The 16,426-nt window shown below is 33.3% G+C and overlaps 1 protein-coding gene across 1 annotated transcript; it reads left to right on the forward strand.

Annotated features, from left to right (window-relative positions):
* On the forward strand, positions 14,075 to 15,729 carry LOC18589450 (scopoletin glucosyltransferase). The gene has a single exon (XM_007014429.2). It carries the CDS (start codon positions 14,147 to 14,149, stop codon positions 15,608 to 15,610), a length of 1,464 nt encoding a protein of 487 aa, XP_007014491.2. The 5' UTR covers positions 14,075 to 14,146; the 3' UTR covers positions 15,611 to 15,729.

Below are 16,426 nucleotides of genomic sequence, written 5' to 3' on the forward strand. Positions count from 1 at the left end.
ACCCTCTGATGGACTTTGGTATCTTTCATTGATCATAGCTCTTTACAAACGAGCAATAGTAATATGGGACAAAAGTGAAGAAATCTTGTAACTCAAGGTTCCTCTAGATGCAAGAATCATGTGATGGTTTTATGCTCATGAGCACTCTACTGCTAGCGAAAGTTCATCATCGCCACTTTGACCTCCATAACTGTAGTTGTGTCCTTAAAATCTTTCAATGTCACAACAAATGGAATGACTTGAGCTTTACATGATCCATCAGACAGCGTGTAATCGAGCCATTGAGCGGATGATGAGAGCATTTGCAGACCTTTCGGTATGGACATGGCCGTCTTCCCCACGTTGCTAGATGATCCCACCTTAAATGACCACAATAAAGATGAGGAGGAAAACGACTAGTAGCACTTGTTTGCAAGTTAGGGGAGTATTCCTTTTCTTTATTTTTAGTAATATTAAGGACAAAGTTAGCTTTAAGTTTTTTTTTGGGGGGGGGTAGTTTTAAATTTTTATGCTTTATTTTAATTTCTTGCATTGATGTTTTTATTTATTTGTTTAGCTTATTAATTTAAGAATGTGTTGAAAACTAAAGCTAAAGTTAGTGCACCAATGAAGTTGATGTACCTATCTAATGAAGAAAACTAGTTATCTTGTTAATCTTTTGCTTTCAGTAAACATGAAAATGGTTTGAGTATTATGTTGAATTCTTGTGCTTTGCATCATAGTAGAATTTGATTTCCATAAATTTGAGCACTATATCTCTTGCATTGATTTATTATGCACATTTAGAGAAAGCTTATGAAAATGTGAGTTTTTGAACTATGTTGGAGTTCTAGAATTTGTTTGATTCTTTTTTGAGGCGAAATCCTAAGCTATACTTAGTTAGGGAAATGACTTAGGCCATTTTTGGACCAATTGAGCTTTTCAAGTTGACCTTGTTAAGTTTTTATCCCGAGTATACCCCGTTGGGTCTAAATTGTTCCTTTTTCTTTGATTAAACAGATGAATAAATTAGCTTAACCTTTGACCAAATTTTCAATTTTACAATCCTCACTCCTAAGCATATATCGTTTTAGGAAATATATGATGAGCTGTTTGATGAGAAGGTAGAAAAGATGAAGTGTAGAAAAAGTCAAAGATTTTGTTAAACATTCATCCCCTTACCAATAAAAGAAACAAGTTTGGGGGTGTTGAATTGAGAATTCAATTCAGAGAAAAGAGAGAAAAGATTAAAGTGTTTGATGAATGAAAAGTGAAAGAAAAGAAAAGGGCATACTTGATGTAGGAAAATAAGGCTATATAGGTTAGGGCGATTTGAGCTACATATTATTCCATATCCTACCTTGACCATAGCCACATGTTACAAGCTGAATAAAGTCCTAAGGATCCTTGGTTAAGTGCTAGCCTACATTAGTGGAGAGGGAGATGAAAGCATAAATATGAAACTCTAAGCTAGTTTAAAGGTTGCATGAGCATAAACCTATTCGGAGTGCATGATATTCATTGTAAGAGATTTCACACACACACGAGAATCCATTCAAAAATGAGCTTGCATTTGAGTGTAATGTAAACTTGAATAATATTTATATTTTGCTTTGAGTTGGGAAAATGAGATAATTTATGAGAAAATTAAAGGTGATCAATGATTTGGTGCAACCTCCTCCTAGTTTGGTGTTTTCAACTAGGTTATGTCATTTTTATTTTAGGATTTGCTTGAGGACTAGCAAAATTTTAAGTTTTACGGTGTGAAAACTCTACTATATAGAGTTATTTTACCACATTTTGGATGCTAAAGTCACTAAGTCCTTGTGTTTTTATTTTGGTTTTAGGTAGTTTTCATATTTTTCTATTAATAAGTCTAAAGCATGTTGAACTACTCTAACGCAAGTAATTCTTCCTCATTTTCATGTTAAAAGTCCTAATTGGAGCCATCACTGATTTAGTCTTTATTTTGGAATGTTCTCAAGTGCATAAAGTTAATATATGATGAACACTGCCAAGATGGCTAGGTGTAGACTATCACTAAATATGCTGTGGTATTTCTGACATAACTCGCACTACAGAAATTCAATCTACTTGATTTTTGGACCATAGGAAATATAAGATGCATATCTACAACTTTGTGTATACTATTTTTTCGACATCAGCCTCTAAGTAGGAGAAAATCGAGTTGCAAGAGAAAGAACTGTTGCAGTTTTTGCGCAAGGCAGCATGAAGGAGTGGAAGGCTACAGCACTCTAATGCCATAAGTCCCCATACATGTTCTTGAGAGTTCAGCATCATGACGACCAAGGAAGAAGGCCACGACACTAGATGCTGAGGTTGGTCGAGCTATTTTCTAAGTATGGAACGCCCCCTTGCTCAAGGAGCAAGGTTGCGGCGCTTTGATGTGTGTTATTAGAAAATTGGTATTTCGGGATTTTTAAGTCTAGGGCTTCTTGAGAGATTATATATATAGGACATTTTCATCAAATAAGAAAAGGACTAAGTGGCAGCTTTTTGAAAGAAAAAGAGGAGTTTTACACAAGAGGAAAAAAGAAGAAATTAATGAGGATTAAGGATCGAAATCGATAGAAAACTTGTTCTTCACTCTAGTTTTGTTTTTATCTCTTTCTTTTGTTGTAAACATGAATTATTCTCTTGAGAAAATGTTGTTTGCTTTAGAAATGATGAACTAAATTAATTTTTAGGATTGTGGTGGATTTCAACATGTAATCTAAATATTTTGTTTCTTTTTGATTTATTATGAATGGATATGGTGATGTTTATTTAATTTTGTCCTTATTGCCTTTGATTGTCTGATCAATAATTGATTGGTTATGGAAATATAAATGAAACTTAACAGAATAATTTTAGATTAGACTAAGTTTTGAATAGCTTCTATTCATGTCACTTAGAAATTAGGTGATCTGATTAGCAATTAGGGTAGACATACACCTAAATGCCACATGCAGTCAGATTAGAACATTTGCTTAATAAACCATATTTAATTTATTACTATGGATATATAGTGACACATTTAAGTTAGGTATGTGTACAAGCATATCGATGGAGACTTATACATAAGTTTGGGTTCTAGGCTAGCAAAACCACCCATGAATTTAAGTATTAAGAGAAATGTATTCCAGATTAAATGTTGAATGAACCCATGATCCTAGGCCTTTAATATATTGCTTTTCTAGTAAATTTTCAGCCTTCATTCCTTAGTTTAGTGTTTAACTGAATTTAGTTTTTAATTAATCTTTAAAAAATTGAGTTACTTAGATAAGATTAGTTTGTTAAAATTTTAATACTTAGTGAGAATTTAGGAGAAAATCAATGTGGGATATGATACTGGACTTACTGTCTATATTACTTGTTCGATACGCATATTTGCGTGTATTAAATCAACAAAAAAATCATCCTAATTTTTCTTGGAACAAAAACCAAGCATCTTTGTTAACTCCTAAGACAAATTTTCTTCCAGGTTTTCCACCACAAGCTAAAGCTCCTATGCCAAAGAGAAAGCCAACCATCGAAGAGCTCTTCATGCAATTATTGGCAAAGAATGATGCCTATATAACAAAGAATGATGCCATCATTCAAAGTCAAGCGGCATAAATTAGAAATCTTGAGACACAATTAGGCTAATTAGCTAATGCCATCAATAATAGACCTTGAAGTGCTTTAACTAGTGAAACTAAACCTAATCCTAGAAGAGAAGGTAAAGAGCATTGTAATGCAATCACACTCAAAATTGGGAAAGAGGTAAGTGGTAGTCAAGTACAATTTGAAGATTCATGTATGCCTACTAAAAAAGAAGTTGAAATTGTTGTTGAAAAAGAAATTGTGGTTGAAAATTCTGGTGAAAAAGTTAAAATTGAAAAACCACAATTGAATCCTTCACAAACACCCCACCATTTTATCCTCAATGTTTTTAAAAGCAGAAACTTGACAAACAATTCTAGAAATTTATTGAGGCATTTAAAAAGCTTTATATGAATATCCTTTTTTTTGAAACTTCGGAAAAATGGCAAGTTATGTGAAGTTTTTGAAAGATATCTTGGCCAAAAAGAGGAAATTGGAAAAGTTTGAGACAATTGCACTTATTGAGGAGTGTAGTGCTATAATCTAGAATAAGTTTCCACCAAAGCTTAAGGATCTAGGGAGTTTTTCTATTCCTTGCACTATTGGTGGTTTTAAAATTTCTAAAGCTTTGTGTGATTTGGGTGCTAGTGTTTTAATAATACCTTTGTCTATTGCCAGTAAATTTGGATTTAAGAAGATACAACTTACTACAGTTACCTTGCAGTTAGCAGACAAATCGATTAGGCACCTCGTTGAGATTATAGAGGATATTTTGGTTAAAGTTGGGCATTTGTACATTTCGATGGCCTTCATTGTGCTTGAGATGTAAGATGATGTTAAGCCTTAAAATCAAGGATTAGGCTTTGATGCCACTTGTTGGTTCCAATAGAATGATAAAGGGGATTGAATAGTACTTGGAAAGATTTTATGAAAGCAGCCTTTAAGCTTTAAAAATTTTTGTATAATTTGAAATTTAAGGTTTAAAACTTGTTGAAGCTTAAAGACACCAGGTAAAGAAAAGGTAAAGAGAAGTGGATGAAACATAAATATTTATAGTGGTTCAGTCTCTTTGACCTCTATCCACTATGTTGACCTCTCAATTAAGGATTTTCAATCCAAGTTCACAAACTAGTGGGATTAACAGCTTCCACCAAGCGTTTATAAGGTGAGCTTCTAATCTAAACTCTAAACCCTTACAACAACCCATACAGTGCTTTGCACACTCTAATCAGTCAAAAAATAGTAAAAAAATAATGTACAAGTGATCACCTAGCTGATGTAAGAAGTACAAGTTCAGGCTCAAACACTATTATAAAGATTGGAGTGGAATACAAGTGTACAAGAGAAGGTTTTTGCTCTTTTTGGCTCTCACAAACTCTTTGGAACTTTTCTATCTCATTTTTTACTGTTGGAAAGGCTTTAAACACTTGGGAGATCAAATTTGACCGTTGGAGACAAAAACTAGCTCTTACAAATAGTTTCTGGCCGTTATTTTGTCCTTTACTGTTTAAATTCAAATGTGTAAATAGTGCTTCATTAATTGGTTAAAGATAGACCGATTAAGCCTTCTCTAACTTGAAATGTCTGGCAATTCTTTTCACTGTGTTAACTGGTAAAAGAAAACTTTAACCGATTAAGAACTTTTTGTATTGGGACACCTTCAAGCACTACTTTTGGCCAACTTTCTTTCAATTGATTAATGCTTCCTTTAGCTGATCGAAGCTTCTCTCTTTTTATCCTTAATTGATTAAAATTGGTTTCAACCGATTAAGAATTCTTCAAATTTGAATTTCTTCATTTGGCGGCCTTTAACAATCAATATCACTTTGAATTTAAAGTTTAGTGCTTCTAGATACTTCAAGCTTGAACTTTAACCGATTAAGCCTTTTGCTTAATCGGTTAATAATTTTCCATTTTTGCATTTAGTACCCTTTTTAATCAGTTAAGCCTTATGCTAACTGATTAAGACTTCTTCGTTTTGCTTTTGTATAATGCCCAATTTTACCTTAACTGTTTAAGGGTTCATGTTAATTAGTTAACAAAATTTTGTTTTTACTAAGTCTTTTCTTATTTGCTTATTTAACTGTAAACTTATCGTTTATATGAGCAAGCTTCTTGACTTACTTTTAAACATCAAATTTATTATAAATATTAAATTTTATCTTGCACACTTAAGTAATATAGTTAGACATTAAAGAATAAAGTGTTGGATCCGTTAGTTTTTGATGATAATAAAACATTCTCATTTCATTTGTGTCTAATATTTCTACTTGAGTGTGCAGGACAAAATTTATATGTAGATAAATAATAAATCGTTAAAATGCACATATCAAAGAGTATAGAAATAAGAAAGCCATAATTGATCAACAAAATAGAAGCCCCTTAGTTGATTAATGAAGAGTTAGTCAACTAAGATTTAAATCAAAGGTTGGCGGGCTGAAGAGCATTAAGAAATAGAACCAACTTAGTTGACTAAGAAATGAGTTAGTAGACTAAGTGTACACTACCAAAACTGCTAGAAACTGGGAACAGAAGACAGAGACGGCTTAGTCGGCTAAGATATCGGTTAGTCGACTAAGAACATTCTGCTTACAAGTTTGAATTCTTCACTAAAAGACAGATTAACGGCTAGAAGCAACTCCCAACTATTTTCAACGGCTAGAAAACTGTCAAACTACCATTAGAGTTGTTTTTCCAAGTATAAAAGAGGGTTTCAATAGCTAGAAGTGTATTGAAGGTTTCTAAGAACACACAAAAGAGCTGAAAAACCAGAAAACATCCTTTGCACTTCACTGCACTCAACGCCCATCCTTGTAATTGTATTTTGCACTTCAACTTGTACCACTTATGTGAGACCCCAACCTCTATAGGCTTGTAAATAAGCATAGATGTAATAATACGAGCTAGAGGTAATTTCGTCATTTTCTCTAATAAGCTTCCAGAAGAAAGTTTTATGATATTTTAAGGTCAAAATGGGTATAAGACTGCATAAATGATGTGTGCTGGTGAAAACACGAAGAAAACTAGAAGTTTCAACAATTTTCATAATAGGGGCAAAATGATCATTTTTCATCTCGAGTTAAAATTTTAAGTTTTTATGAACCTGAACATGTCTAGACCATTATGGACCTTGTCCCAATGTTAAAAGAGCAAAAAGATTGCATAAAAGATTGGAGGAGAATAAGTAAATTGGTGGAGGGGCATTTTCGTAATTTTAAGGGAAAGGATAAGATTGGCTATAAATATCTTGAAATTTCTAGCACCTTCTTGAATTTCCAGCAGCTGGTCTTCTTCTTCCCTTCTCCTCTCTCATGTTTCTTCAATTTCTCCATGGGAGTTTTCTTCAAGCTTCTATAACTTTCTCTTTCTAGCTCTAATTTTCATGCTTTTGGTGTACTCTTTCATAAACCCTTATGCTCTTTCATCCTCTCACTTTAAAACCCTTCAAAAATCTGGTTTTCATACTTTCTCTCACTAGTTGGACATTTTAGAGAGAGAAAGAGAGAATTACACCATTTATTTGGAAGCTATTGGGAGAGAATTTGACTACAAAGGAGCCCTAGGGTAAGTGATGAATTAAGCTTGGTTTTTAGCTACAGAAAATGGTTAGTAATTGGGATTTATGAGCTGTTTATTGTTGAGTATGTTCATTACTTTTAGTGATTAAGATAGTGAACATAGATGGCCATTTAATGTGGCGATTGAAAACTAGCTAAGAGATAGCTTTTAGGGTTCATAGTGTGTAAAATTGACCTATTGCTTATGCTAATGTGATCCTAGGTTCTAAGGAAGCCCCATCATCTCATTTGGACAATTAGAGGAATTGGAGTCATCTAAAGGCTCTACAATCAATTGGTGAGTGGACTGCCTATCAAAATTGTTTTGGGAATATGACTGTTTTGAACAAAGTGTTTGAATGATTTTATACAACTTTTCTAAAAAATGAATGCCTTGGGAACAAGCTCTTATGAAATGGTTTATGTTATGATATGTGGTTATTATGGATTTCTATGTGGCTGCATTATGTTGATATACATATATGCTTGAATATAATGTTGTGTAATTATATTGACTCGGCTATGTGCGAGTAGGGAGTGCGCATAAGCCGAGGATGACCCAGTTATGTGCGAGTAGGGAGTGCGCATAACCCGATGATGACCCAGCCATCTGCGAGTAGGGAGTGCGCATGAGCTGGTGATGATGATGATGGGATGGTGTGTATGATGGTGATGGGTATATGTATATGTATACATACGTAAACATGTGTGTTATAATACATTTATGAGTTATGTATATGGATGTAATGTATGTGAAATTCGGTATGTTAAACTTTGGGAAGTTATGTATTTCTTATTGGTTTTGAACATTTCAAGCAGGGTGGTTTTCTTTGGGAGAAAGGGAAATTTTCGTTCGGTGCCTTGTATTTTGCTGCAAGGAGAATGTATTTCGCTGCAGCGAGAAACTCTCAAGTTTGAGAACCTTCACCAGAACTGGTTCTCGCTGCAGCGAGATAGTAATTGTAGCTTTTCGCTGCTACAAAAAAGAATCTCGCTATAACGAAAAACTCTCTGTTTCATCAGCTGAATTTCGCTGCAGCGAGAAAGAATCTCGCTGTAGCGAAAAACCTTCTGTTTTGGTCTCCTATCTTGTCCAATTGCTGCCCTATCTTTCACTACTTTGCTACCATATCGGAGCATGGACTTCCAACATTAAGGATTAGATGAGTTAAGTTTAAAATGGAGAGGTTTAGTGAGAAACCCTCGGCCAGTTGAGAAACCCTCGTTCGGCTAATAACTAAATCCCAACGTCGCTGCAACGAAGATTCGTTGTCGTATTTGACTTGCTTGTGTAATATTGAAGCTTTCATTCTTCAAATGGTTCGTTATGTATGGGTTCATGATTTTCAAAGGATTAATCAGTTAAGGGCTTGATGAGGGGTTTTTAATAAGAATAGAAACAAATTGCATTGTTTTGAAAAAGAATGTATCATGATTTCATTAAAGATTCCTTATGGTATGCTTGTTCCCTTTCTTGTTCACTCACTGGATTTATACTCACCGTTTTTAACTTCATGTTTTCAGATCACGAGGCAGCAGGTAACTAGAACGAGGTGTCCTTGTAGACTTATATCCATCTTTTGGTAGGTGTCTCGGCATTTAGTAGCTGTACATTCGTCCGAGTCCCTCTACTGAAAGTCAAGTCTTCTTTTTATGAGATGTATAGACAAACTTGATGTAAATTATTAAGATACATGTTGTAGGCAATGTACATTTAATTGATATGCCAGTATGAGTTGGCGAATGTTTAATTTTATTATGATTCTAAGTTATGAAATAGGACTTAGTAGTTATGATGGAATGATGAGTACGTTAGATTAATAGTGTCAAACCCGACCTGTGGATATATATGGATGCAAACTACACTACATCTGATGAATAATTAATGGCAAAAATAAAGTCTAGAAATGATATATTGTTGACAGACATTGCTAAAATTTGGATGATAATCTATCAACATTCACCTACTGTAAATCACTTTATATTTCTGCATATGTATACTCTGAATGAATAATGTTATTTTTTATATGACATGAATAAAATTTGCTAAAATAGATAAGCAAAATATGCACACACAAAAGGGGAGCACATACTTAGGGGGAGTAATCCCCATTTTTTTACAGAATTGAAAAATAAAAAGACACTGTGTTATTAATCAAAGAATGTTTTGTCATCATCAAAAAGGGGTAGATTGTTGGCTCCATTAGTTTTTGATGATAATAAAACATTTCTATTTTATTTGTGTCTAATATTTCTACTTGAGTGTGCATGACAAAATTTCTATGCAGATAAATAACCAATCATTAAAATGCACATATCAAAGAGCATAGAAATAAGAAAGCCATAATTGATCAACAAAACAGAAGCCCCTTAGTTGATTAATGAAGAGATAGTTAGCTAAGATTTAAATCAAAGGTTGGCGGGCTAAAGAGCATTAAAAAACAAAACCAACTTAGTCGACCAAGAAATGACTTAGTCGACTAACTGTACACTGCTAGAACTGTCAGAAACTGAGAACAAAAGACAAAGACGACTTAGTCGACTAAGATATCTGTTAGTCGACTAAGAGCATTTTACCTGCAAGTTTGAATTTTACACTAAAAGACAGATTAACGGCCAAAACCAACTCCCAACTATTTTCAACGACCAGAAAACTGTCAAACTGCCATCAAAATTGTTTCTCCAAGTATAAAAGAGGGTTCCAACGGCTAGAAGTGTATTGAAGGCTTCCAAGAACACACAAAAGAGTTGAAAAACCAGAAAACATCCTCTGCACTTCACTGCACTTAACTCCCATCCTTGTAATTGTATTTTGCACTTTAACTTGTACCACTTAGATCAACATTGTGATCATAGGTACACTTCTTTTTCATTTCTTTTTATGTTCTTAAAGTGAAAGGGTCACTCTAAGGGGTTGAATCAAGCTAGGATTGCTTGTTTGTGTTAAGGTTCTAACTTAGCCTTGAAAAGTTAGGTGTTGGGTTATAGTTGAGCCCGAGAAAAACTATTGTGAAAGGTTTTGGCTAAGCTTGGTAAAAGTCATTGTTAAGCTTGGTGAAAGCTTGTGAATTTCACCGGTTCTTAGTGGATTGGTTGAAAAATCCTTAGTTGGATAATCAAGGTAGTGGATATAGGTCTTGGACCGAACCACTTTAAATTCTGCTGTCTTATTTACTCTATTTTTGTTTTATTTTCATTCTTTTTTTTATCTTGCATCTGTTTACACTTAGAGATAATTTTTGAAAGTGTCAAATTATACTATTCACCCCCCCTCTAGCACATTTAATTGGGACAACCATAAAGAATATTTTGTTATCATAAAAAACACATGGAGTCAACAAAATATCAATATGCATCTGACACATATTTATCTCAACACATTTATTTTAGAGTTTATATTTAATGCACTAATAGTGTTAACTTCTATGCACTACAAATGCACCAGGACACTCCTCATCATTAATAAGTATAACATAAAAACTTATAGATTTTTAAAAATAAATATTTAAAAAATTAATAATTAATCTAATATAAAATAAAATATTTTTAGAATCACTCTTCCGTACTTCTCTCTCTTATTCTTGTTCTTCATCCACAAGTATCCAAATCAAAATCTTCTTTCACACAAATTAATTCATCCATTATCAATGAGAAACTGAGAATTTCTTTGTGGGCAAAATATTCAAGTTGCAATTTGAAATTATTTTCTGATTGAAGTATCAATTCAAGTTATAATTAATTGTTCCACCATCAACGAGCAAATTGATAATCTTTTTCTTTAACAGAACAAAACGAGATTAACTTGACAAAATCCGAGATAAAAAGGCTTTTGTGTAGATGAAGCAATTATCTAGGAAGTCGAGAAATAATGTTTTTGGTCGACATGAAAGCAAAAAGGGAGATAAACTTTGACAAAGGGGAAGAAAGAAAGTTTCTTTATGTCTAATCCTCAAACAAATCAATATTTTAAACTTTAAATATTTTTCTTCGACTATCTTATTGCCCTTAAAGTTCTATAAATTTTGTTAAAATTATTTTTAATGAAAGAAGAAGAGAAGAAAATGATGGGATTGAAGAAATTAAAAAATGAAAAACGAAGAAAAAAAAACCGGTTGAAAGGCAATTGGACAGAAAAAAAATTGTATTCATCTTTTTATATTTTTCTAAAAATTTTTAATATTTAATTTTTAAAAATTATTAATATTTAATTTTGACTACGTGACATCATTTGACGGATGATGGCTTATAATATATAGAAATTATAAAAATTATGCACCTCCAATACATGAATATAAATCCTTATTTTATTCATTTCGTATTTCTTTTTTCCATATTCAAAGAATGTATTTATTTAATAATTTATTTATTTATTTTATAGTTTATAGGTTATTAAATGTTACTATATTTTGTTTTATCTATTAAAATATTAAAGTAAAAAAAAGGAAAAAATTAAGAAAAAAAATAACATGTGGAGAAGTAAATACGTTTAGAGAGGGATGCGTTTGAAATGTTAGACAAGGCTGCAAAATTAAATATATTGCTTTCTAAGTTTTCCTTTAAATTTTGAATCAATTATCACTCAATCTGTGAATCAAATGAATTCATGTCGTCTTCTTTCTTTGTGACCTAAGAGAAAGAAAAAAAATCCCCAAGGAAAGAACTCAACAATCAACACCATACAATTAGAAAATAAGCAAAGTGATAATAGATTGGACATTATTTTTGAAATACTGAAACGTCAAATTTCTATATCTATTGAAGGGAAGAGTCGATCTGATCTGGAGAGAGCAAGGACATCATCAGGATTTTGAGCTCCATCAGCAGCAGCATCAGATACGATTGTTTCGTTAATCACCACTTTAGCCATTGGATCCGTCCCTGTTGTCTTCGTTGTGCTTTCAAAAGAAGCTGCAGCATCTTCCTTCGTCCTCTTGTCTCTAACTTCCTCTGCTTCCCCCTTTTCTCTTCTCTCTTTGTTGCTCTCCATTTCCCTTCTCTACATCTCCCGCCGGCCAGCCTAACTGTTCTAAAATTATAGGACTGAGAAACAATAAAACGTGGCACCCTTCTCTCATGCAAAGATGCTGGAATGGACGCGTAACACGTTTTTGGCTCTTCCGCAGCGGGGCACAACTGCCAACGCCATCATAAGGCCGAGGTTTTGAGTCTTATGGATTAATTATCTAGAAAACGATTCGTAACCCAGAAAAACTCTTTTAATTGTGAATTTATATTTAATGCGTTGACAGTGTAATAGAAACAGTCAGTCTATCAAAATGTATCATCTCATTAACGAAGGAAAATAAAATTTTTTTATATTTTAAATTAAATATTAAAAAGTTTATAATGATTAATTAACCAATAAATAAAATATTTTCATTTTTTTTATCTCTCTCCATCATCGTTCTTTTTCTTGTTTTCTTACCTCTTTCTAACTTTATCATTCTCTTCTTCTTCTAATAAAATTAGGTTTTACAAAATTTTGTAATTTCAAGAGCAATTTTTATATTCTTTTCTTATTCTTCTTAAACCTTAAAAGGAGAGATGAAGGAAACAAATTCAAATAAAGAAATGTTATTAGCAGAATCTTATAAGTCAACAATTTTGTTTCTAAATAACAAGATTAAGTATAAAATTGTTCTCCTTCTACAGGCATTAGGGTTTTTTTTTTCATTGAATATAATCATAAAACTCTAAATTCCTATCAAAACTAAAATTCGTTTGAAGTGTTAATTAACCATTTTACTAAAATCTAAAATGCTAATAAGTTTAAATTTGAGATGTTAAATCAAATTACATATTTTTTGGTATTTGAACCAAAATCATTGTTCAGCATTTGTTACATAACCATTTTAATTTTTAACTAAACTCCACATTTTTAAGATTTCAAATGAAAATCAATCAATTTTTAATACGATATTACTAACTATTTTAGAAAAGGCTTCAAAATCAACGTATTTGGGAGAAAGTGAATTCCTTTGCAACACGACGGCAAAGAGAGGTGGGATATGGCTTCTAGGAAAAGAAAATTTTTTTGCTTAATCATGTTACTTAGAAGCAAAATAATTGACTTAATAAGATTCTACTAATGAGATTTATTTATTTAAATCTTATTTCCTCAATCTTCTTTTTTGAAAAGTATGTTTGCTCAATCTCTTTTAGAGTTTCAAAAGAATAAGAAAATAATATACAAATTACTCTTATGAGGGGGCCATTAAAAGAATATATTAAAAATTTTAAAACTTGTGGCCCCCAAAACTAAATGAGGCTCCGCGCGCCTGCAAGCAATGAGCTGAAAACAAGTTTTCTTTTTACTGGTTTTTCATGCTCCGTTTTACAGTTCATACAATATTTGCAGCTTTAGTTGCTGCATGTTAACAAAATTGAATCACAACAGTTCCTACCAATTAATTCATTTGAAGTTTTTGCGTCTTAGAATAATGTCCCAGAGGACATAAAATCTGCTAGGCAAAAGAACGATACATCAAATCTTCAAAGATGAAACAATTCATGGAAAGAGATCAATACTCGAAGTCCTTGTGTAGGCATTAATTAGACTGAAAATAAAAAATTTCCATTAAATGTAAGTATTTCCTTGTCAACTAAGGTATATGACATAGTTGTATCTAAAATGAATTGAAAATAATTAAATATGTGCTGGAAAATGACTCGAGCAAGACTTTGAGGTTAGATTGAGGAAATTTTTTTAAAAAGATGATAGTCAAATAGCTAGCAATATTAGATAGATAGTCAAATAAATGTGATAATGTGAGGTCTAGAGCACCTCCCAAGTCATTACTTGCACGTTAAGGCTAGTTTAAGCACAAAAACAGTCGACTTAGAGGAAATTACTAAGGAGCAACTATGAGTCTGACTTTTTCTCATCATATGAAGTGTCTATAAATTAGAAACCTAGGCTATCGAGTTTTCAATAATCAGCTTTTCATTTCTCCCTGTATCATATCCTTCTAGCGTTCCACATTTCAGCCATCAAATTGGCCTCCTTAAATTTCCTACAAAGCTAAATGGACTCAAAACCACATCGCCTTCATATCTTGTTCTTTCCACACTTGGCTTATGGACATTTGATCCCAACGATGGACATGGCTAGACTATTTGCAAGGCAAGGTGTGAAAGCCACCATTGTCACCACTCAACTTAATGCTCCTTTGTTCTCTCAAATAATTGAAAGAGAAAGGAAGTTGGGTGTTGAGATCGATATTCGAATAATAAAGTTCCCTTCCATGGATGCTGGCCTGCCCGACGGATGTGAGAACATAAGTTCCATTACTTCACAAGAAATGGGCCTTAAATTCATCAAGGCTCTTAGCTTGCTTCAACAACCCCTTCAACAAATGCTTCAAGACTGCCACCCCAATTGCCTGGTGGCAGATGCAATGTTTCCATGGGCCACAGAAGTTGCAGGGAAGCTGAAGATTCCAAGGCTAGTTTTTCATGGGACAAGCTATTTTGCCCTCAGTGTCGTTGATAGCTTACTGCGCTATGAGCCTCAGAAAAATATAACATCTGATTATCAACCCTTTGAAGTGCCTGGAATTCCAGACAAGATAAAGATGACAAGACTGCAACAACCAGTTGAACTTAGAGAATCAAGTGTGTATGATGAAATAAAAAAGTTGATGAATCAAGCCTTCGAATCTGAGATTACAAGCTACGGAGCTGTCATGAACAGTTTTCAAGAGCTGGAACCAGCTTATGTAGAACACTACAAGAAGGTTATGAGAAGAAAGACATGGCACATAGGCCCACTTTCTCTCTGCAACAGCAACACAGACGATAAAGCAGAAAGAGGAAATGCTGCCTCAGTTGACACAATTGAGTGCTTAAGATGGCTAGACTCAAAGAAACACAAATCAGTTCTCTATATATGTTTTGGAAGTGTGTCCTGGTTTTCAGCTGCTCAGCTTTATGAGATTGCTATGGGTCTGGAAGCTTCTGGACAGGATTTCATTTGGGTTGTAAGGAAGGTGAATAACGAAGGCAAAGAAGAGTGGTTACCGGAAGGATTTGAAGAACGGATGGAAGGGAGGGGTTTGATTATAAGGGGATGGGCACCTCAAGTTCTGATTCTTGATCATGAAGCTATAGGAGGCTTTATGACTCATTGTGGATGGAATTCGACACTGGAGAGTATCACTGCTGGAGTGCCAATGGTCACATGGCCACTTAGTAATGAGCAGTTCTGTAATGAAAGGCTCGTAACAGAGATACTAAGAATAGGGGTTGGAGTTGGAGCCCAAGAATGGTGTAGATGGATGGAAGATAAGAAGTTCTTAGTGATAAAAGAAAACATAACAAAGGCAGTGACTCAGCTGATGGTTGGTGAAGAAGCTAATGAAATAAGAAACAGAGCAAGTGCACTGAAAGAGATGGCAAAGAGGGCTGTTGAAGAAGGTGGGTCGTCTCACTCTGATTTGAACGCTTTGTTAGATGAATTGAGATTGAAGAGCCCTCGAGTAGAGCAATGAGAAATCCATTAAAGAAAGACTAAAGACAACAAGAAGTTCATGCCTCAAGCTCAAGATATTGTATGAAAATAAATAATGATAAAGAATTCCACAAACCTTGTCCTTGTATTTCTTTTTAGTTTTCCTCACTTTTGTTTTTCCTTGATGAGCAAAGTTAAGAAATTTTCAATTATTTGTTGTTCCAAGCGATCCGCACTAAGACTATTACTCTTAGTTCCAGTTCTAACTAACTTAAAATATAAAAAAGAAGAAATTGTGAAAAATAACTCTCTTCATAAACTCAAATAAAAAATAACCCTAATAATAATTTAATTGTTTTTATTCAAATTTTGACATAACTTGACAACAATGCCCTTTAAACAATTTCAGGCAAAGTAAATGATCTCGATTTTGTCTATTTCGTCAGCCAAAAGAAAAATTCTAAAATTACTATTTATTTGGGCATCCAACACTCTCTTGCCATCCTCATTTCTGTCACTTACAAAATATTGTTTATCTCGCCATCTAGCTCTCTCTCACAATCCAAAAGAGTAAAGATGACATCAAGGTATATGTTTTGGGTTATTGGGTTTATTGGTTTATATTCATAGAATAGAATCCCAAAGTCAAGGAGTTGAAATTGATTAGATATATCTGTAAATTAAAGATCTATATGACCTTGGCAATGTAAATCTAGCTGTTGTGGGTAGGCAAATCAATTAGTTATTAAGCATTACATTACTAGTTTTTAAGTATTAAGTCCCTAGTTTCTAAAGAGAGGAGAAAGAAATGTTTTTAGGCATTGCGTTAGTAGTTTGTAGGTATTGCAAGATTGGT

The sequence above is a fragment of the Theobroma cacao genome, chromosome 9, assembly GCF_000208745.1.
Source record: "Theobroma cacao cultivar B97-61/B2 chromosome 9, Criollo_cocoa_genome_V2, whole genome shotgun sequence".
Classification (NCBI taxonomy): domain Eukaryota; kingdom Viridiplantae; phylum Streptophyta; class Magnoliopsida; order Malvales; family Malvaceae; genus Theobroma; species Theobroma cacao.